This window comes from Labrus mixtus, chromosome 17, assembly GCF_963584025.1.
Source record: "Labrus mixtus chromosome 17, fLabMix1.1, whole genome shotgun sequence".
NCBI classification, from domain to species: Eukaryota; Metazoa; Chordata; class Actinopteri; order Labriformes; family Labridae; genus Labrus; species Labrus mixtus.
Window position 1 is genome coordinate 15,823,563 of NC_083628.1, and position 22,787 is coordinate 15,846,349.

Here is a 22,787-nt window from a genome sequence, read left to right on the forward strand (position 1 = left end):
TTTAAAATGTTTATTCATATCCACATTAAAACAATGTTTTCTGAGGACATCACACATGTTGCAAACACATTCTGGCTCTCACTTTTTCACACTTATATGACGTGTGAATCACTTATATGGTGTTTGACCTCTTCCCACCCTGGGGTGCAGTATCTGGATCTGAATAATGAGCCTTGGAATTCCTCAAGAGAGGGAGAGAGTATACTGTAGAGTCTCCGAAGTGTCCTGTTCTCAGAGCAGAGAATTACGTTTTGAGACTTAGTGAACCTGTACATTATTATGGTGTTTATAGATTGAAATGTTGTGCTTTATATTTAAATAGAAAGCTTGTTTGAGATGAGAGGTAACAATGTCTGCCATTGAAACTTACAACACACCTGAGTAAGTAATGTTTCTAAATGGCATTGTGTAGCTGTGGATAGAGGAAACAGAGCAAACCGCTGTCTGCTTTTCAGCAACGACAAACATGTCCACGCTAAGAAGAAAACCGATTTGAGGTAGAAAACAAAGCTTCGTGTGTGAGACATTGATTAATGTGGGTGTAGATTTGAAGCGCCGCTGTATTGCAGATGAATCAGTGATCAGTGTAGCGTTTGAAACAGGAGCGTTTAGACATAGAAGCATTGTGTGGGTGAGTAAGTCTGCGGAACAAAAGGGCAGAGTTTATGTGATTTTCGTAAATGTAGATTTTTTGTATTCTGTTAATGCAAAGACATTTTAAATCTGTTTGCACTCACACTTTACATCCCTAAACCAAAGCAGGTAAAGAATGTGTGGGCTAAAGAAAAGAAGAAAAAGGAACACTGAGACTGAGCTACATTAGACCAGTTCAATTCAAAAACTCTTTATTTCTCAGATACTTGTCTTTACCTATACGTTAAACTGTTTGTTTTTTCATCAGACCTTTAACCAGAACATTTCTAAACCTGATATCTATGGTTTGGCGTTCCACTGACTGAAAATAGGAAATGCAGATTTAAAAGTAACACCAAACAAATCCCGTGATTGGACACCTCACACTAAAGTTACCATCAGAACACAGTTCTCTGAGTGAGTCTCAGGTTTATCCGTGAAGTTTATGAAATCAGCTGCACTCTGAACACTCTACGATCACATCGGTCCGGTCGATCCCACGGCAGGCAAACCTGCATTCAAAAGTCCACGGATCTCTGAACATTTAGATATTTGTGTAAGTGATAATAATTTAAGGACAAATTCATTGAAAGCGACTATTTATCGTTAATCGGATATCTGTGTAGGGCATGCCTATACAGCAGCGTAGCAAAAAAATAAAAATAAACTCTTAATATTTAAAATATTTACTTCCTCTCCTTTCACTTTTCTTCCTCCAGTGTTGTTTGGCAGTGCGCTTCCTGGTACACTGGATTGATTACAACACAGCACCGCCACCATATCGTTGTATGTAACTGCAGTTAGAAATGACAAATTCACACCAGGTGCTGTACTTGATACTCTGTGTTCTTAATAAACACACCTAAACACAATAATGCATAGCGGTTCGAATTTTTGAATACAGGAAAAACATGGGTGCCCTGCCTATATGAGTGAGTGAGAAAGCATCGCTGGTTTACAATTTTTTGACATGTGTTTTTTGTTAATGTGCATGACAAAAATGAGCGGCTGTAGCTCAGTTGGTAGTGTTGTGGTCCTTCAACCGAAAGGTTTACGGTTCAATCCCCAGCTGAGCAACATGTCCGATGTGTCCTTGGGCAAGACACTTAACCCCGCATTGCTCCCACTTCCTCAGTGGCGGTGTATGAATGGATTAGTGTTGTACTTACTCTCTGATGTACGTCGCTTTGGATGAAAGCATCTGCAAAGTGAATTGTAACTTGTAACTAAAAATGAAATGCAAATAATTTCACAATCTTACTTGAAAGCAAGACTTAAATGTGTATTTGCAGGAAGTTGTCACGTTTTTTTAATTGAATAGTTTCATAGCTTTCTAGCTCGAAAGTTGATGTTAGCACTAGCAGTGCCCTTCTCATGTTTGTTTGGGCAATCATTCAGCTGCTGGACTTTACGAGTGTTCTTGTTAAGTATAGCTGAAGATTTAAGCTGAAACGTTCATTTGAGTTATTGTTCAGAGTCTGTGGCTTCTGTGTTGTGTTGAAGGCTTTAGCTGTTGGTCAGCGTAAGCAGAAGTCATCTTATAAGCTTTAATAAATAACTTAAAATACTCTGCCCAATCATTAAACTCAATATGTTATTTATATATTAAGTTATCAGTGTTTCTCAAACAGATTTTACATGAGCAATCAATCAGGTATATACAGTAAATGGTCAGCAAAGTTTATTTGTACTGTAGCACTTTTAGCATTTGACAAATTTGGAAGCATCAGAGACAATATCTCCATCTGTGATAAATGATTATTTAACAACCTCTCCTCACTCTACTGACATCTTGACATCCACAAATACTATTGGGGCAAAAAAAAAGAACAAGCTGCGATCCAATCCCTGCACGTCATTTTTTTTCCTGTTAATCAGGCTGGACTTCTATACCATTCTAAATGAGCCTTTCTTCATCATAAGAAGTTTAGTCAGGCATAGTTTAAGTATTCCACATAACAGCTAATGTGCAGTGATACTATCCCAGTGCACCACAAAGTGTTGTGCTGCCGACACCACAGTTACATAAAGAGCCAATTAAAGTGGACAGATGCAGAACAGGTTGTTAACCTTTTTTACTATTTTGCTGAGCAGAGAGCAACAGAGCAGCCAACAGACTGGACTCGTTTTATCACCTTTTCTTGTAGTGCTGGGAAATACGAAACAAAAATCACATCCCAGTTTGTCTGTTTTGTTGCTGAATGGTGATACACAGTTTATATCTTGATATTTTTTTCCTGTAAAGAATCAAAGTCAACTCAAATCCACATGGTCCACTTGCCTAACATCACAGACGCACTTTTATGAATACTCTGTTGCACAATGTCAACATGCACATGAATAGTGACATAAAAACAATCTAACTGCTTGTGAATAAATATAAAGATATGAAATACAATGTTCCTCAATGTTATTATATTATTTATTATATTATATTATTTTAAAGCAACATAAACTATATGGATATATAAACAATGTTTTATTATCCTATATCTCATTGAAAAAATATGTTTGCCAGTCCTACTTAAGGTTTGTTGTTTTTCTATTCAAGACCAAGTTTCAAGCTTGTTCAATGAGAAGGAATAAAGAATACTCATATGCAATAGACAAATAAACCCCTGGCCACAGGAGTGAACGCTGTATATTCTGAAGTAGAAAGCAATACACTGAGCCAATTTGAACATTGTAATAACACTTTAGGCGTTTTCCCTCTTACACCAGCCTCTGCAAACATCTACTCACCTCTCACTCTTTGAAACTGAAACCTGCAACTGTTGAATTGATGAATGAGTTTCCTGTTTCAGTGAGAGCTGTGTTTGGCTCTCGCAGACCTAAGGTCAAAGTTCACTGTTGTCTATGTCTGACCTGCAAATAGAAACAACTGCATCGTGTGCTTTGAAAAGGACGAGTCATTATTTTAACAACTAGTGTACAGCACCTTTGCCTGCCTTGTACATAATCACACTCCCAGACTACAAGATTCAGTATCAGTCGCAAATGTGTAATTTAATTATCGCCATAGCAATATTTCTCGAAAAGCAGAATCAGTTGTTCCCCGGTGCACGTGGCTTCCTCTGTCACACAATACCTCCCTGTTTAGCCCTGACGAACAGCTGAAGAGTCCCTTCATCTTTAGCCTCTCTGACAGGAAATGAGTCCCCAGGAGACATTTAACCTCCTGCCCTCATTGATTCTCAAAGGGTCATGAAGTAGCCAGACCATAGTGTTTACAGCGTTGCTAACTTCCTCTAGGTTGAGGTCATACAAAAGGTCATGGAGCTGAACCGGAATAGATTTAAAAGTTTGAAAAGTGAGAGTGGGATGAAATATTTTGAGACAAATTCATGACAGTCCATTAATTAATGTTGCTGAGGATGAATCTTTCTCTTTCGCTCTTGGGTTGTCTTTGCTGACAACAAAGCGCGACAAGTTGTTTTTGATCATGGAAGAACGAGGGAGCTGTTCAAAGCAGAACATGAAGCAATTCATGCACACAATACAAGTAGACTAAGATAAAAAAAAAAAACACACTAAAAAACGGTAGGACTTCCTCCTCAGGCATCATCACAACCTTTAATTTGATCATTACTGTATGATCAAGAAAGAAACTACATCTGAACAGCTGACTTTGATAGAATTAAAGTCACAAATGAGATGCATAACCTCCAAACCTGTTTGACAAACCCGAGCTTGTTTAAAGATAATCGTAGCAAAATAATTGGTTGCTTGATTCAAAATGAATCTGAATCTAAATGTCAAGTTAGAGTTTCACTCTTAAGCTTGGTGATGAAATAACAACTAAGATGGAGGAATTCACACTCAAGACGCAAGAGGTACAGCAATTCATGGAACCAGCCACCATGATGTTTATTATAATCAACACCTGAGCTTCTCCTGCTGCTGCATGCATGCATGGCTGTGCCATCAGAAACCATTTAGGGTTCAGTGTCCAAGGACACTTCCAAATGAGGACTGCAGGAGCCAGGATTTCATCCAACAACTTCAAAATGGAGAGACAACCGTCCCAATACTGAGCCACAGCCGACCCACAGGTGTTTAGGAATCCCAGTGTAACCTACTGATTTTCTGATTACTCATATAACACAGTTTTCTGCCAGGAAAGCAATTAATTACTCCGTGGAAAAGAGAGAAACTGGTCTCCCACACCTTTGTTCTCGAAGATGGACCATGGACTGTCAGTCAAGCTGCCAAGAACGACTGTAGTATGACAAGATGTTCAAAAATAGTCTAAAAATGCCAAGAAGAATAAGTGAGTGTGTGGCAGACTAAGCTTGAACACTTGAAAGCAGACCTTGCATAATTTGAGATTTATATTAGGTTGCAGTAAAGAATAGTATCTCTCTTTTTGAAGAAGAAATGCTTGAAGAATGAGGACTTGTACTTGGAGTGATAGTACCTCCGGGAAAATGTCTCAAAATATATTTTTCCTGAAATACAAAAAGGTTTTTTCTAAAGTAATATTTTTAAATCAGGCCTTTAAAAAAGAAAGGGGGGGGGGCTTTTTCCGACCAGGGCAACCTTATACTGGTTGGTAACACATCACTGGGTTTCTTCTTAACTTTGGTGTAGTAAAAGCAGAAAAGATCTGTCCTGTATATTAAACAAAATAGCTCAAAATGCCTAAAGAGAAAGCTCTGACATCATCAGAGAGAACAAACCTATCAGCCCCGTTAATAAATCATATATTCAAAATCATATTTAAGCCAAGTATTACACTAGGATGATGTAGGATCCATGGCATGAAAGCTGTGTTTGACTGAGGAGCTCCTGCAAGTATTCCAATAGCAGATCCTCAGCGTAAACACAATTTACCATAGAAATGAAGGATTTAGCCTCATTTGAGCAAACAGATAAGATCAAAGAGGAAGAACATAAGAGGAGGGGGAAATTGAGGGTGACATGCAGCCTGAATGACACGTTTAATCGAACAGAAAATTGCGGTTGGATTGCCAGGCGGTAGAAGTGTGAAGAAATTAATCTTTGCCAAGAAATCATCCACCTACTGATGCATTCCCCTCACCTTTCCTTTTGCTTTTAAACTGAACATGACCGCTCTCTCTCCTTGTTTAAATGTGTCTCCATGCAGGTGTGTGTTCAGGATAAACAGCTCAAGCCCCTGTTTGAAATCCTCAAATTGGAGCTCAATTATTAAAAAACCATGACAATATGTAAGAAACTCTGAAAGAATCTCATTTTACCTAGATTTTCCTCCACTTACATTTCTGGCAAATCAATTAAATATAAACTAAAACTGACCTAGAATTAGACTGAAAAACTGGTTAAGGAATGTCAATTATTTGAATTAAGATAGCAGTATTCATTTGGATTAGTCATTTGTCTTAATAAATGGAAGGAAGGGAATTTCATTAGTGTGACAAAATCCACTTTAGAGTTACTTCTTGCACAGTCTCTATGAATTTAGCTTTCAGAGAAAAGGCAGAACTGACAAAAAATTATATTACTCGTGGTGAGATTCCTGATTCATGCAAACTAAGTGAAAAAAGTACAGCTATGGGGGTCTGGGGTTATTATCCCCCAAGGAGAAGCAATATTTATCTTATAGCACACAATTAAAGTCTTTAAGAACAATTTCAGATTTGATTATACGTAGGCCTTGGCGATAGAACGATAACAATAATTGTCGCGATGTAATATATGTGTGGTGGGTTAGTGGGTAAAAAAGTTATTTTTGGAAGACTACTAAAATGTGCCGGTATGTGGGCAGATGTAAGATAGTGCGAGCTGGTAAATCAATATTACGTGTAAGGAAGTTGCCCTCAAACTGTCCAGCTTAATGCTATTTGTATGGTGTTGCTCTACAAAGCAGTTGTGACTGTGTGAACAACTGCCTTTAGAGAACATTAATCCCTGTGACCAAGTGAATATTTCAACATGACAAATTAAGTTGGAAATCTTCTTGTTGCTTTTCATTTTGCTACAGTAAAAGCTCTCACACAGTCTTCCACAGCCTCATTTATCTACTAAATAGTTTTGGCAGCAGCAGGCTTGCATTCATTCTTCTGATATTGATTTTGTATACTGCCCATTTCTTTAATTATTTATTGAAATGATATGCCAAGATGTTTAATTATTAAGGAAAACCATGACATCATTATCCTGCATATATTTAAAACACTGGTCAACTTTTTTTTTTTACCAGGATGTCTCTGAATGAAGCTGTCAACTATACTTCACATTTTCTCTTAACTGTCATCATGAACAAATTAAAAAAGACCTGAAGAAGTGATTATGTGTTTGTTGCAGCAATCTGTGATGCATGAAATCTGGTTCACACTTTACACAGTCAAAAACAATGATCCTTTTGTTCCTGAATGGATATACATCCAATAATCACTTCTCATTACACCTCGAATAATTCAACCCAGCTGAAACATTTAACAGTGTTTGTGTATTCTTTGAATTACATTTCCAATTTCTCTGTTGAACTGAAACTCTTAAACAACTATGGGGGTTAGAGAGAAAACATAATTCACACATAAACTGTTACTTTCCTTAACAAGGGGACATCAAAGAGCACTAAAACACCAGGGGAAGAATTCTGTTGTCTCTCACTGTTAGGGCCGCCAGTATTGCTAAAAGCTGAATTATGGATTTATTTTCTTCTATTCTCTCTGTTGTGTGATGTGAGAAAAAATCTAGGAAAAGATACAAGCTAAGTGTTTCATTTCCATAAACCTATGAACACATTTCCAACGATCAAAATCGGTGCTTTTCCGACAGGATTCATCACCACTTTTAAAGGGGTTCACCCCTCATGGACAAGTCTTGAGACGAAAAGTAGAAAGAAAACCAGAGGAGGGACCTGTTTCTTACAAATGAAAAATGGGTTCCATGTTGTGTTGATTAAAAGTCATTATCTACTTCTAAATACCAGCATGATCAGCCCTTTGAATATAACTTTTTGAAAACAAAGCCCATCGTCTTGTACTGCTGTGACTCAAACAACACTGAAATGAAACCGATCCAGGCACATCATCACATAAATGACCCGCTTTGTGGCCACATTGGTAACCAGCTATGGGACGAGGATCCATTGATATGGGATTGCACTCACTCAAAAATCTGTATCACCTAAATGAGCCTTCAACCTTATGCAAGAACTGTCCACAGAAATGGCTGGGCCCTCAAAAACCAAGTGAATGGGCCCTCCACAGATGTCATTTAATTATATCATTACATGTACATGCGTGTTGGATTAGTAGTCAGTGCTAGCTTCCTGGCTAACATTTGCCTCCTCTGCCTGGCTCTGATCAGCTTTTGGAGCTTACTGACAAAAAGCTTGCTCACTGGATATTGTTGGAGTCAAATGCTTTCTGGCATCCTGACTTTTGTGCAGGTCCAGTCAGGGTTAAACCAAGCCCAAAATGACTAACAGGTAAGTTAAATGGGTGCGTGTTACATAAAAGGGTTCATACCGTTTAAAAAGAGGGGATCTACATTGTGACACAGGCAACAATTAATAAAATGTGTTTCAAAGAAATGGTGAGTATTTAAGTTTGAAAATGTTTGTTTTGGTTGCTATTTTTTTTTTTTGGATGGAATGTTTTATCTATCCCTAATGGGCCACAGAAAGCTTTCCACCCTGTACCCCCCTTATGGGCGGCCTTGACCTTATGCCCACAATATCAGACGGCAGCAGTCTGTGTTCTTGTTTCATTTAAGACAAGAAACTGACAAGTCTCTGTTTTGCTTCAGGCAACAGATAAGTACCAGCTCATATGCTTGACACCAAATCCTGCACTGTCACTATTGCATATGCATACAACGCAATTGTGACGGGTAAAGGATTTACGCATCCCTTAGCCAGTCAAGGTTTTTTTTTTAGCAGAGGTTCTGCAACGTCAAAGTATGAAACGTCAAATGTTTGTCAATACATTTTTCTGTCCTTTATATATTAAAGGTTTTTTGTCCCGTAATGAATATATTTTCTAAATGTCGACATGACAAGACATGTACATTTATAGATAGGTCACATTTCATCCAAGCATTATAAAAGACTTTACTTTCGGGGGTATTTTGACTATTTATGTTAGATTGAATGCAGTGCAAAGACAGAGAACAGACAGAGATGGCATACACCAAAGTCATCTGTTCTCATCATCAAGCCTGCTATTATCAAGCAGATGGCTCAAATGCCACCCTGCTGAAGCAATCCATCACTTCTCTTCAGGACGTGTTTGCTCGCCTACAGATACAATGTAAATATAATGGACCGAAATCTGACTTGTTGACAAGATGCGGTAGATTCTAATGGATGTGCTTATTCTGACACCCAGTTTCCATTCAGTTGGAGGTGTGAATGTCAATTTCTAGACATTTGGGAGGAAAATCTGTCCTAATTTGCATGTTTGTGTGAGTGAGAGCGTGACAGCAAGGATTAAAATGTGACTGTAAGTGAATCATCTAATCCCCGGTTTAGGAACAGCTGGTTGTACAGAAAGCTGAGACTCAACTTGTGTCTGTTCCTGGAGGCAGCAGGGAGGAAGGTGAAGAGACAGGGATGTTAGGAGAAAGCACAGAGACAAAGAAAAAGGGAAGCGAATACAAAAAGTAAATGACAAAGAAAGAGAGGGGGAAGACAGAGATAAACAAAAGAGGGAAGAAAAAGAGAAAAAGTGATCATGCTCAGGGGGGAAAAAGTAACACAGGAAGTGGAAGACTAACAGAATGGAGACCTGAAAAGAAGAGAGGGCATAAAATAGAAAGAGATTGTGAGAGACAGAAGCTTAGGGGAAGAGGAAAGGAGTCTCTGGCTCCTTGCAGAACAGAAACCAGGTTACTGGGAGAAATTAGGTTGAAGCAGGATGGTGGAACACGTTTTCATGTACTGGAGGTCGGCCCTCATTTATCAGGTGTTAGCACGGTTTTATGACTCAAGTGTGAATACCCTCATTTCCATACTGAATCTGCTTCTTCTAATGTGTGAAACATAGTGTGTTTCAGAGCAACACTTACACTAACAAAATCAGAGGCACGGACACAATTTTACAATAAACCAGAAATATGCAAATATTCTGACTACTGACAACACTTTAGAACAATATGTAAAATCATGACACACACCTGCCTTTGCTTGACTGTTTGGCAAAATGCATTTCTCAGGTTCTGCAGGAACCTCTTTGCTGAGACTATTAATCTGTGGCTCAGGAGAGGATTTGCTTCATCCATGCCAGCAGCAACTCAGCTCCATTTAAGAGGCCAACAAGAGTTTCAGTTTAGTGTCTGTTCGAAAGTTGGCAGCCCCAACTTATTATGGTAAAAGGCTATGCAGTGCACAGTAACTTAACGAATGCAATGTGGCACGAGACTAAGTATGAATGAGTGAGGGAGGCTTTAAGGACATAAAGAAAAGGGGGAGGGAAAACAAAGATTTAAAACATGTCAGCCAAAATTTAAAGCAAAACAAACTGATGAAGGCAATTAGAACATCCCCTTGATTTAATTTAAGAGCCATACGTTTCAGTGGCTCCACTCGGGGGAAAAAAGCCCCCAGACCTTCTTTGAAGTTCTTCTCTCTGTGGGCAGTAATGTGGCATGGTACAGAGCCAACGGCCACAAACACAGGGACTGAATAAAACTCACCCAGTGTCCCCTGATAGACAGGATAAGGGAGGAAGGACGTGAAGTTACACACAAATAAAAAGCCTTAGCAAATGTACACACACACACACACACACACACACACACCTCATGGATTTTAACTATCAGAGTCAATCTTCAATTTGTTTGTTTACTATCTCTGTGTGTGTGTTACAGTGACATGCCTCAGGCTATCTATTTAAAGCACAATTAAGAATACGCAAATGTTTGTGTTCACTATCAACGCCAGTTCTCGCTTGCACTTCAGAATAAAATGTCCTACAGGATCCAAAAATAGAGTTCTCAAATGAGAAATTCATTTTTTTTAATGAACAAATGTGTCATCATTATAATTGTCTTATGAGGGGGTTGTACTTGCCACCGTCAGAACTTGGACTAGGTTTTGAAAGAGTGTGTTTCTTCAGCAGTACTCTGAAGGTGAGTTAGAGGTGCGCTACATGGTTTAAAATATTCTAATGCAACTTGTCGTTTGGGTCTTTTATATTGCTTCATCTTCAGGCAATCTCAGAAGAAAGGTCATTCCCTGTGACATCATTGTCTTTCTGTCAAAATCTCAGTCACATAATCAATATCACATGTAGATCTTTTTTGATAGCTGCGACCTTTACAGATATAGAAAAAAAAAACAAATCAACAAAGTCTACTTTCCAGAAACCAGCCATAGTAAATAACAGAAAAGGGTTTTAAATTATTCTACAACCGTGTATCCTGACTTGAAAGATAAGAAGAAACAGTAGCTCAGATAACAGTATGGATTATTATACGCTCCTGAAGGTGCTTAAGATGATATGCATCTTTGAAACTACCTTCAAAGCTGCAGGAGGAAACACATACATGAGGATTTATTTATGGATTGCCTTGAATGCAGATCATGCCAACACGAAAGCTATGCAATAGCAGCCATATGTCACTATAGAAGAACATACAAAGAAACCACTATGTCCCTAGTGTTGGCTGAGGAATGCTGGCAACTGGCATGGCTATAAGAGCATGCAATGTGAAAATACACACACATACATGCACGGACATGCGTGTGTGTGTGTTCATGTGTTTGACTCTATTTTTAAAACTTGATTTGGAGAACATGGCCCTGCTTTAAGCATTTACCCAACTGCAACATTTGGCCTGGTCCATGCAATCACTTCTACTACAAATAACACAATCTCGAGTACCACTTGAATTTCAGCAGACTGTTAGTGGCTCATTATATTCACTTGATAGGGAGTTGAGAATTGAAACTCGAATAAAAGAAGCTGGGCCTAATTGTATGTGGCAAGTTTGATGGAAACGAAGCTTATCTCTGCCACCCACTCTTCACTTTCTCATGGCTTCCCTCCCCCTCCGCACTAATTCTCTTCATGTCACTGGACCTTCAGAAAAAACGGGATCTTGAGAACAAAGCGTTCTTGAAGTTGACTCCACAGAAGATAAGCAATCAACGTCATCCCTACTTGTTTGCCTTTTTTCCACATCTGCTCCGCTGTAAGTTGTTAAGAAATGACAAAGGCAAGTGAGAGACAAACTATGAGTTCAGCAGTGTGGCTGTGACACACACACACACACACACACACATGACCAACCAATCATGCATACACAGAATTTAAAAGCAACACAAGAAGAATCTGACATGCACAGACGCTCAAAACCACATTTAATATCATTCTGCCAATTTCTGCAAGCAATTTCATGAACAGCTTTGTTGTTGCATTTGGGTTTTCTTGATCATGCTATTAAAGAAGTCCAATGGCATTGCTTTGGATTATTTTAGGCCTCAGCATGCAGAGCCAGCACAACACCAGAAACCACTGTAATTACAAGATCTGGTCGGCCCTTTGAATAGCAAGGAAAACCAAAACCTTGATCTGGTCAAAGACAAGAGGGAGAGGCGGGGCTCCACGGGTTAAAATAGAACTGTCCACATGGAGTTGATTTGAGGTTTTCTATATGGGGAGCCCTGGAGTGGGCATGCTCAAGTAATAAAGTCTCTCCAAGCCAAAAGGAAAAAGATCATCGCGTGCAGCTCCGTTGTGGAAAACAGCCCTCACTTGCCCACAATATTAAACCGTCAGTACTGTAAAGTCAAACATAAAGGGGTGAACTACTGTGCTTCACTTTCCCTTTGAAATGAAAAGTAAATGAAGTGCTTGGATGGAGCATAGAGTTCCTGAGTCACAGCAGTATTGTTCCATAAATCAGTTCAATCACTGTACTATTAAATTAAAAAACTCAGCAGAGAAAGAATTAATGAGTTTCTTTGTAATTGTTTCTGAAATGCACATACAATATTTCCCCAAAGAACCAGGTACTACTTTTTTTTAATAGACTAGTCTGTGCTTTTAAGCCAGTCTCTATAAAAGTCTAATGCAAATAAGACAATTTCAGAAAACTATTTTTGAAGAAAAAACTTACTTAAGGCTAAAGTATAAGATACCAAGAAGACCTGTAGGATAAGTCTGACTGATCCTTCATTTGCCAAGGAAACCGTCCTGAGCCTGACTGACAAGCCAGCTGAAGTACTGAGCCCTGCCACATTAAAAGTCTCAGTGTCACAGCCCCGCTGCAGGTCTGCACTGACATGTTTTCGGATTTTGTATGTTATGCTGAATTTTCTGAGTATGATGTACTTGTTCAGGAAGACAGACATCTTTAGATGGATTAAACAGATCTGACTAGTTTGCTGTGGTTACACAATCCATGTTTTTCAACAAGTTTTTAAGTCCTTTTTGACTAAGGAAGACATCTTTTTGACAAAGTCAGATTGTATAAAACAAACCATAGTCTTAAAGGAAGACTGTGTACAAATTTAGACATAAATATAGCAGAAATCAAGTATGTAAATATCTCTCTGAGTCATGACTGTCTACAATGAGTGAGAAGCGCAAGTCCCACTGGTTCTTTTAGTCAAGGACTTAAGAAAAGAATAACAAAAAAGTTTTTAGGTCACGGTCATTCCGTGTAAATTTACATGCAATGTTAAGCTAAGAGCTAACTAAAATGGGCTAACTTTAGCCCACTAACACAACAATGAAGGCCAATTGGAGCTCAAGTCCAAGGACTATTTTATCCACCACTTACAAAAAAAAAACATAGCTGCTGACTCCTTTGTGTTACGGGACCAGAGAGGGGTTTGAGGTGCGTCGCTGGAGGAGAGCCAAAGGCTTCATTCAGTATGGCGGAGGTGTCACCAAACAGCCGATTGTTTTGGTTTGGGGACATCGACTGGATCAAGAGGTCGCACGTTCTTCCTTTAAGTGCTTTCACACTTGCACAAAACTCCTGAAAATCTACTGATATTTGCAGTATGAGCCAAATTTTTCACACAGAATTTATCCGGAGTTTCTCCTGCAAGCCCCCTAGTATTTAGAGAACGCAGCAGAATACAATCAGGAGAATTTATCTTGTGCGAGTTTGAATGACCGATAGGATCTCCATGCACATAATTAAACGGTATAGCATTATGTTTTCTGTTCTCCAGTGTGTTCTTCACAGCTCTTTTGTTGATATTTTGATAATTGAACTATAGCATTAATATCAAGGCAAATATTCTCATTATAGCAATGAACAGTCTGTCACTTTGTCCACCACTTCTGCATCCTTCTTTTTAAGTCAAGTCTTGCCTCAGGACACCCCCCCCGCCCCCGCCCCCACTCCCATTTGACCGGGATAGTCACCTGCTGTGAGGTGTATTTGTGAAAGACCAGATCAGGAGGATTTCAGAGGCAGCCCTTCAAATTTTCAGGAGTGCATTATGTCAAAACGGCTAAAGTCTAACATTTTATCAGTCTAGTCCCAGATTCTGCACCACAGGAACAGAGAGGACATTACCAAAGACAAATCCAAACACATGCAGGGTTTTTCAACTCTTTATAAAATTTGATATTTTACCAGCCTGCTTGCTACAGTTTAAGTTATAAATGCACTCAAATCCATCTGGTGTTGTCATTGAGTAAACATCAAGCAGAAGTGTTGCAGCTGCCAAACATCAGTCCCACACAGTCATGCTGCAGTGGCAGCCGATAAAGTTGTTGAAATAGCCTCTAAGGATATTGTAAAGTTTGACAATCTTCTCACAAAGTTGCAGCTCCCTGGAGAACTTTTGCACATAGCAAAGCTGTGATGACAGATTGGATGAGAGTAGATTGAAGGACTGGCTGCTTTCCATAGTATCGCATATTTTGCTAAGAAGAAGAGGATGTATGTTAAATGTCAAACTGTCTCCTGTTCTTGATGCCAATCATTCCAGAATATCCTACAATGTAGTCATCACCTCTTTGGCATATAAAAAGTTTCCTTGCCATACATATAAGCCTTGTTATATGGCACTTCGGACAGAAAGGCTACACAGCTTCATGGAAGTGGGACAGCCGGGCAAAAGCAGGGCTGTTTCCTTATAGCAAAAATTCTAATCACGATTATTTGTGGTTGATATTGAGATCTGATCATGATTATTATACACGATAACTTGTTGTTTTTACATCATTTGCAGCACTTGCATTTATCAGAATTGCACTAAAACAAGTGAAAATATAGCAAAAGGTATATACAAAACTTCATATTATAGTTAATAAAAATAGAAAATTATAAGCAGAATGCGCCAAAATTGTCTCAATTATTTTGTTTACATGATCGTGGGAAGCCAAAATCATAATTAAAGTTGATTAATTTTCCAGCCCTAAAGTTTCCTAATGATTTGGCACATGAAAAGTAATATGAGTCAGTAAGCATATTGTGTGCTCTGAAGTTATTACACAGGTTAAAAATACATTGCAGGAGGAACATCCAAAAGCGATTTCTCTTTTATCATTGTACTTAAAAATAGTCCCGACTTGTGACACTATATACATGATCTATCCTCGTTCTTTTGATTACAGTGGGCTTTCCATTATTGTTTCTTGATGACTTATTTCAGCCCATGTTTCACTGTACTTTACCCCATCTGTCAACGCTTCCCAGTTTTCTTTTCCTCGTCTCGGCCTCTGAGTGTAATCAGAAGGACTGTGATAAACTGGCAAAAGAGAGACTAGATGGATCGGAAGAAGACAATTGAAGAAGAGGCAGAGAGAAAGAGGGGAGAGAATATGATGACAGCTAATGATGGTGGTAGTGATGGTGCTGAGTGAGTTGGTTGCATGAGAATTCAGTATTATGAGGCCTAGAAGGGAGGGGGGGAGAGTGGTGAAAGAAAAATGGCTTTCACCAAGAAGCTTTTTCTCTTCCATTCAGTGGACAGGACTCAAGACCAGATGGTTTTCTCATTGAAAAACATATTAAGCAAGATGGGAATAAAAAGCAGACTGGCAGGGTGTGGTTATCCATTAAAAAAATGCTGCACAATGGTTTTACAATCAAGTTTTGTTTCTCAAACCATCTCTAGAACCTTTTGAGGGGATTAAATGCTACGCAGATGATGTCAGTTTCGAGAAGATTAAATTGTTCTTAAGATACTCAGCAGCCAATCGAGTCACCTCAGTCTAACTGTATGACAGCTGCTGAAGCAAGTACAGTGCTGCTGCTGCCGTTGTTGAACAGCCCCCAAAGGAGCTCTGATGGCCTGTACCAGTGAGGAAAACAGCCATCAGGAGTAAAATGATATGACGTGCGGAAAACATATTGCAGATTAAATTGTAGCTGTAATGTTGTGGTTCCACAGTATGCTGAAATTGCAAATTGACTCTCTGCGGTGATATCTCCGGCCAGATAACAGCAATACTGGAAACTGGATACCTCAGATCTGTGCTTAATTTTGTGGAGCAATTAATCGTATTCACAGTGTTCAGTAATTACGAAGAGAAACGCTCTGTGCACAAGCTCAACTAAAAGCCAAGAGATGAAGAGCAGTATAGCTCTGGAGCGTGGTGGGACATGGGAGCAGCAGAGTTGGAGATCAGAGCACGCTTCTGTGGGTAGATGCAAATATGGACACAACTGGGCACACAGCATGGTAGAACCCACTTATACCCTCAACAACCAATTATCCACCTGCTCTCACCAGATGAGAGCATTTTCCATCCATGCAGGAGAGGTCCTATTTAAAAGGCAGACAGTCACATGGGAACAGTGTGTCTCTGGACGGGGACCCATCTGCCCATCTGTCTGTATAAATCCCTTTGGTCACCCTTAAACCCTTTGACACCAAACCGACAACATCAAATAAATATGTGTCTGCATTTGCCAGGAAGACCGGGTAATCACACTGAGCGACACAATCCCATTCCATCCAGGATGAAAACAAGTCCCTGTAAAAAGTTCCTGATCCAAACACAATCACACACTATACACAAAGACAATTGGCTCAGTCCGAGTAAGAAACATATTACGAAAGGTGAAACAAAAAACAATAGCAAATTAATTAATTGCTAATTTGCCGACTCTTGTAGTATTTAAAGATCTGAAATGTTTTAACCTTGAAAACCTTTAAACTTAAACTTTCATTTTATCTCAGATATGAACACACCCACTGTTTTTCATGAGAGGTTAGTGCAGGGGTGGGCAACTGGCGGCCCGGGGGCCACATGCGGCCCTCGTCAACCCTCTATGTGGCCCTCAGGTCAATTTGTATATATCAAAACATGAAGAAAACATGACAAAATCTGCCATGAAATCATGAAAACCAGAAATATGTCCACAATAATATTTGATCACTGGTATATGTTGAGTTAAATTTGAGACATAATTGACTGTTATCGTTTTTGTATCCTACAATTTGGCCCCCTGGCAGTCAGAATTAAATGAATGTGGCCCTTGCTGTGACCGAAGTTGCCCATCCCTGGGTTAGTGTGTGCATGCAGCCGGGCTCATTGTCTTCACAGACTCAGCATTTTTCAGCTCATTGTTTGGGTATGTAATTTCAAAAACAACTTCAGGGCACTGCTTCCCAGCACAGGAGCTTGTGCATGTGACTTGTACAGCATGGAATGATGAAGCGCTGCAGTAAAAAGGTGGCTGATAAGCCAAGTTGAATATCTCACAACTAATAAACATAGATCCTCGATAGCAGAACCGAATTCGGAGCAAAACAGCAGTTGCATTTGCACTTGGACTTAATATGTGGGGATAGTGATTCCTACATAGATGTGTTTCTGCTTCATTTGCAAAAAGCCATGTGTTTATACACACTCAAAGATAGCTTGATTTGCTTTAATACAGCATTTAAGCAGCCTAAAGGATTGCCGACCAAACAACAGCTCATTCATATGCAAGCACCCTGCTTGTACTTTTGTACTTCGGGCACATCCAAACCATGTCTCAGTGCTCCTCTCTGTGCACTCAAGTCCGCCCCGCTGTCCTCAACTCACTTGTGGAGTCCAGGGACAATTTACGTCTGCAGCTACAGAAAGAGGATCTGAGACCCACGCAATGAATGATAGTTTTCTGGCACCACATGTCCACAGGGAGTCAGCGGAGGTGGTGCTGCAACAGCGATGTCCTTGATAATAAGATTCATCCTCAAGCTTAGCTTCCAAATCCAAACACAAAACAAGAGAAACATTGCAGCTGTGGAGAGAGAGAGACGCTGGAGACGCAGCAGTTGAATGGGCAACAACATGAAACAATCTTTTTTTTTTTTTTTGTGATTTAATCTGGTCGGGAAGATCCAGATGTACTACTCAGCTGCAAACAAACAAATAATGTATGCAGACATCACAACTACTGAAGAAAACAATTAATTAGACTGCTGTCTAAGGAGTTGCTTTTGAGCAGCCTGTTTTATCTGCAGGTGCTCTGTTCATTAAAGTCTAAAAATCAAAGCTGAAGAAGCCATATAGAAAGATAGATCACATCTTTGATGCTTCATTTGCTTAGATGCAGATAATTGGAAGTGCTAGATTGATTCAATTAAGTTTGAAACTCTGAAAACAAAATATCCTACTTCCTGATTCATTCACTGCAAAACTTTTTAACTAAATCCATATAACTCTTGATTTGAATCATTCAATTCAAACATTTAAATGGATGATCTATTTAACTGTCAGCATCATCTGCTGCTCCACATTTTAGTTTTAGCAACCCCATCTTAAACTAAACAGTTATTTTTGGAGCAAGGTGACGTATAGGCTATAGAACCATGACAGAGAAGAAAACAATCATTCGTCCGTAGGCTATGATGGAGGTCTGCCGCTTATGCCATTCATGGCGAGGAGGTTAATATTTCGCCAAAGCAGAAACATTCACATGTAGGCTATTGATTGCCAAATATTAAAGTGATCCGCAATCTGATTTCATTTTCCATCAGACCCAGCCTGCAACAATGTGCTCTACCGGTGCAGTGGACTGCTATGATGGTGATGATGATGAAAGTCAGATAAAGTAGGCTGCGGTGAGGACAGCATCTGCTTCAGACCACCAAAAGTAAAAACTGCCAGCTCTAAGAGGAGGGTAGGATAAAAATGTAGACTAGCTGACTATATTCCTCAAGTAGCCTAGCCTAAATGTCCCATTCCCCCCCCCCCCAATTTGACAGGCTTGCAGCAAGCAAAACTTCCTGCCCCACAGGTAGAAAAAAGGTAACAAACTTACCACCCCTGTGTCCAGCTGCTCGGTCGTCTGAGATGGAGCCGCTCCGGTCAGAGGTAAAAGCCACAATATCTGCACCAACAGCAGCATCTCCGGGGAAATATGCCTCATCCACTTGTGAAAAACCGAGAAATTCATGATGCCCTATGACAGGCTGGTCCTGCAGGGCTCAGACACCGACCCCGACAGCAGCATCCACGGGATAAAAGACACGCCGATAGTCGTGTGAAAATGTTTCCTGCATAAGTCTACCTCACTGTTGAGCGCAAACACATAAAACACATTAAAACCAGCGGCGGGAAGGTACGTTTAGGGTTAACAAGTTTGTTTCAAACAAAACAGCACTTGTAGCCTAATTATTATAAGCTATGAAGACATGTCAGGTGGGAAAATGTGTAGGCTATTCTCGTCCCATATCAAGTCCAACAGAGGTCCCCCCCGCAACAAGCAGCACGAGCTCCCCTCCTGTTCGTGCAGTCGCGAGCTCTGGAGAATGAAAGCAGCTGCGCGTGGTTTTGTCCGCGAGCAGCAGCAGCAGCAGCAGCAGCAGAGACCCCGCTCGTTGACGTACACTCAGGGAGGGTGCGTGAGTTTTTTGCCCGAAGGACTCGGGGAAAGAAGGGGGGGAGGAGGTGTTCAGCGCGTCTTTAGTCCACTTGGATACTACTGAATTCATGACGTGAGTTGTAGCCTACGCAATTTCATAGTCTCAAGGGTTGAGACCAAAAAACACGTGTCTGTGTTGCTCCCCTAGCTTTAAATGAGAAATACAAATGTGTCGGCATTAAGCGGGTTTGACATGCCCTCAGGCGAATCAAGCTTTGAATTTGTTGCATGATTTTTTTTTTTGTTTAATCTTTATTCCATCACGTAGTAATAAAATCTCACACAGCAAGACATCAAAATGAAAGATGATCATAAACAAGTAGAGTTGATGTTTTGTGCATCCTAAGTCTGACTCTGATTTTAACAAACCCCCTTCATTTCTCAAGTTTTGGTGGTTCTGGTTGCAGTGGGTTCAAAATATGTAATTGCATGGCCAAGGGCAAAATTAATATGTGGGTCCTCTGTGCAAGGTATATTCACTATTAAAATGATTAATAAGAGATATGCAACTAATTAGCAAATTTAAAGATTACTTTATCCTGAAGGTCTTATTAGTACTTTATGCGTTTGGCCTGTCAGGAATGTCCATCTATCTGTCAGCTCCACGCTTTGGACATTGATATATGTCAATTTCAATTGGCAAGTGAAATTTATTACACACATGTATAGAGCTCATGTGATTATAGTTTTACTTAGCAACATTTAAAACATTAATTTAGCAGATATAAAATATATCCAAACTAAAAAATATCGGTGAGTAATGCCTTTCTAAAAAGGAACAAATTCAAACTCCCTCTGGGCTTGTTGTTTTTGGCTGTGTTCATATGGTCAGATATGTTTCACGCAAAGGCTCAAACATGTTTCATTCACATAAACCCCTTCCTCAACTGTTAGCACTGCCAGCACATGCATGGGGGAGAGATGGCCATGCCCACTAAGGGACGCTTTCAGTAGGGGCATAATGATGGAGTTTCGTTCAAAACCCGACTTTTCCCACCAAAGATACAACTTTTTTTTCGTATTAAATACTTCAAAGGAACAAGAACTGAATTAAACAAGAACTTTGGGTTGCATTTTTGTATGTAAAAATGGCTGCTCTCAATCAGAACACAGGGGTGGGGGGGAGCGATGCTCTGAAGGGACAGCTTTGTTGTTGTTTGAGCGACTAGTGCTCAAGTGTGACATCTCCTGCTCTGAAAGTCTTATACCTTACCTTTATCCGTGTTCCTTTCACTTCTCTTCTAACCACCTTCTGCTCACTACTGCATTTTTCCTCCCAAAACCTTGGTTTATGAACACAGAGTTATAAAACTAGAGACATTCTTTCAGCTGTAACTTGGGTTTCTGTTTTGGGTTCATTGTCAGCCTGCTCTTAGTCTGGTTGACACATGGGCCCTTTACATTATGCAATAAAGAAGAATCCAGGTTAAAGGGCCTTAACACAAATTCAGATTTATCAATTATCCAATATCCAGTAACCTGCCACAGTTCCCTTAAATGCAGAACTCATATTGTGTAAAATCTCCATTATGGTCATTTATGGTGAATATAGTATAATGAATCCACCTTAAGCTAACTGACCTTTATTCAGCATTCTTGGGTTAGGAATGACGCCATAAGCAATTGTCTGCTTAGTTTTTTATAATCGTACGTCTAAGTTCAGACAGGCTTTCAGAAGTAATTGCTGGAAACGATTGAGAAAAGGTAATAGCAAGGATGAAAAAAGACAAAGTCATTTTCTTAGATGAATGGCTTGTTCTTTCAATGCATCACCTACCAAAAAATCTTAAACTAGATCCTTGTTGTAAAAGATCATTCCAATACTTTACATCCAAACCTGTATAGATCTAATTAAGTTTATCCTTTAAGGACAAGCGAAGACATCAATCAAACCCACTTTTCAGAAAACACAGACAAACATTGCACAAGATACATACTTTAAATCAAAATGAGAAAGTAAGCATGTAAGGAGTTAAAATACACTCAATTAGACATAAATATCAGCAAAAGCTGGGTCACTGAAGTAGAGAAACTGCAAATGTCTCTGAAATGCAAAGATGTTTTATTCTGTACCCCTCATTACACTTCTATTTTCGCCATATTTGAGAAACATCAGAGGAAAGCACAAAACAATTTGCAGAACCGCAGAGATAATTATTACATGAAACACTGGTATCATCCCACTGCTTTCTTCTTCTGAGAAAAGATTCATGTTCTTATTTTCTTTGTGTGCCGCATAATATCGAAACTGACCAGGTAATGAAGGAACATGCTGTTATAACAAACAATAAGTAAGAGCTACATGGATGTGGCATATTAACCCTTTAATAGACCAGCTGATGGATTGATTTACAAGCAAATCTCAGAATCAAGAATCCAAGTCTGAAATAAATAACATGTTTGCACAAACACACACTTTTTCTGTTTCTTCTGCAGATCCATTAAAGCAGCCGTTCATCACCGGTCCAGAGGAGGAAGACATGAAAAATCTGTTTTTGCTCAGCAGCATTACGTTCTGCTATCTTACCGCTGAGGGCTTAAAAACTTCTCAGCCTTACTGCTTCTAGCCCCAGTCAGCTTTGACATATATTATGACTATTGAAGCATTTGAATATTGTGTCTCACAGAAAGTCTCTTGGCAAAAAGAAGCCACAGTTATTCAGTTGAATATTAAAGGAAGGGGAGGAAGAAATCCATTAACTCAACACAGTCTGCTGTGTGCATTTTTACCTGAAGTCTTTCAACATCTTCAGACTAATTCCCAGAGACGATTTAGCTCATTCTCTTCTTTCTGATCATTTAAGTATTAGAAAACCCATCGCCCAGTGCAAACGTGGCCAGAATTTAGTGAGTCAGCTGTACTCATGCATTTTAATATTTGTTGTTGCATTTTCTGCCAATGTATTTGCACCCAAAGAGATTGCAAGAACTAATTCTCCTTGCCATAGCATTAAGCCATGTAATATCAATGAGGATTTATGTGACTGTTTTTTGTGAAGCTTATGGGGAGATTCATGTTGATATATTAAATGGCTAATAAATGGTTGCATCGTCACATTACTTCATCTTGTTTATTCTTAGTCCTCTTTTTACTGTGAGTTTATGCTTACTGATGAACAAACACCTGTAGAATATATATGAGGTCTCTGAATTGAGATAAATGAACACCTCTTCATATAAAGTTGATGCATAAATAAAGCTCCAATATGAATATGCTCTGCATTTTCATAGGGGTTGAACGATAAATGTAAAAAGTTAATTTATAAAAAAGAAAGCTTTATCATCTGCAACTATAGAGATAAGACAGTCTTTGGAGTCACGTAACATTTTGGCAATCATTACCTAATCACAGAAGAATATGCAGGTATAAGCAGTTTGTAAAACTAATTTGC

The 22,787-nt window shown here is 39.4% G+C and overlaps 1 protein-coding gene and 1 long non-coding RNA gene across 2 annotated transcripts in view; one reads left to right on the forward strand and one right to left on the reverse strand.

Moving 5' to 3' along the window:
* The window catches only part of LOC132992359 (matrix metalloproteinase-17-like), a 78,193-nt gene extending 59,039 nt beyond the window's left edge, over positions 1-19,154 (reverse strand). The window contains exon 1 of the mRNA XM_061061606.1: positions 18,793-19,154. Coding sequence (XP_060917589.1) covers positions 18,793-18,927 — 135 coding nt within the window. The 5' untranslated portion in view covers positions 18,928-19,154. The remainder of the gene's footprint in view (positions 1-18,792) is intronic.
* LOC132992360 (uncharacterized) lies at positions 19,128-22,455 on the forward strand. Its single transcript, XR_009676323.1, has 2 exons — positions 19,128-19,468; positions 21,832-22,455. It is a non-coding gene; the product is annotated as an uncharacterized LOC132992360 (long non-coding RNA).
* Positions 22,456-22,787: the final 332 nt, after the last annotated feature.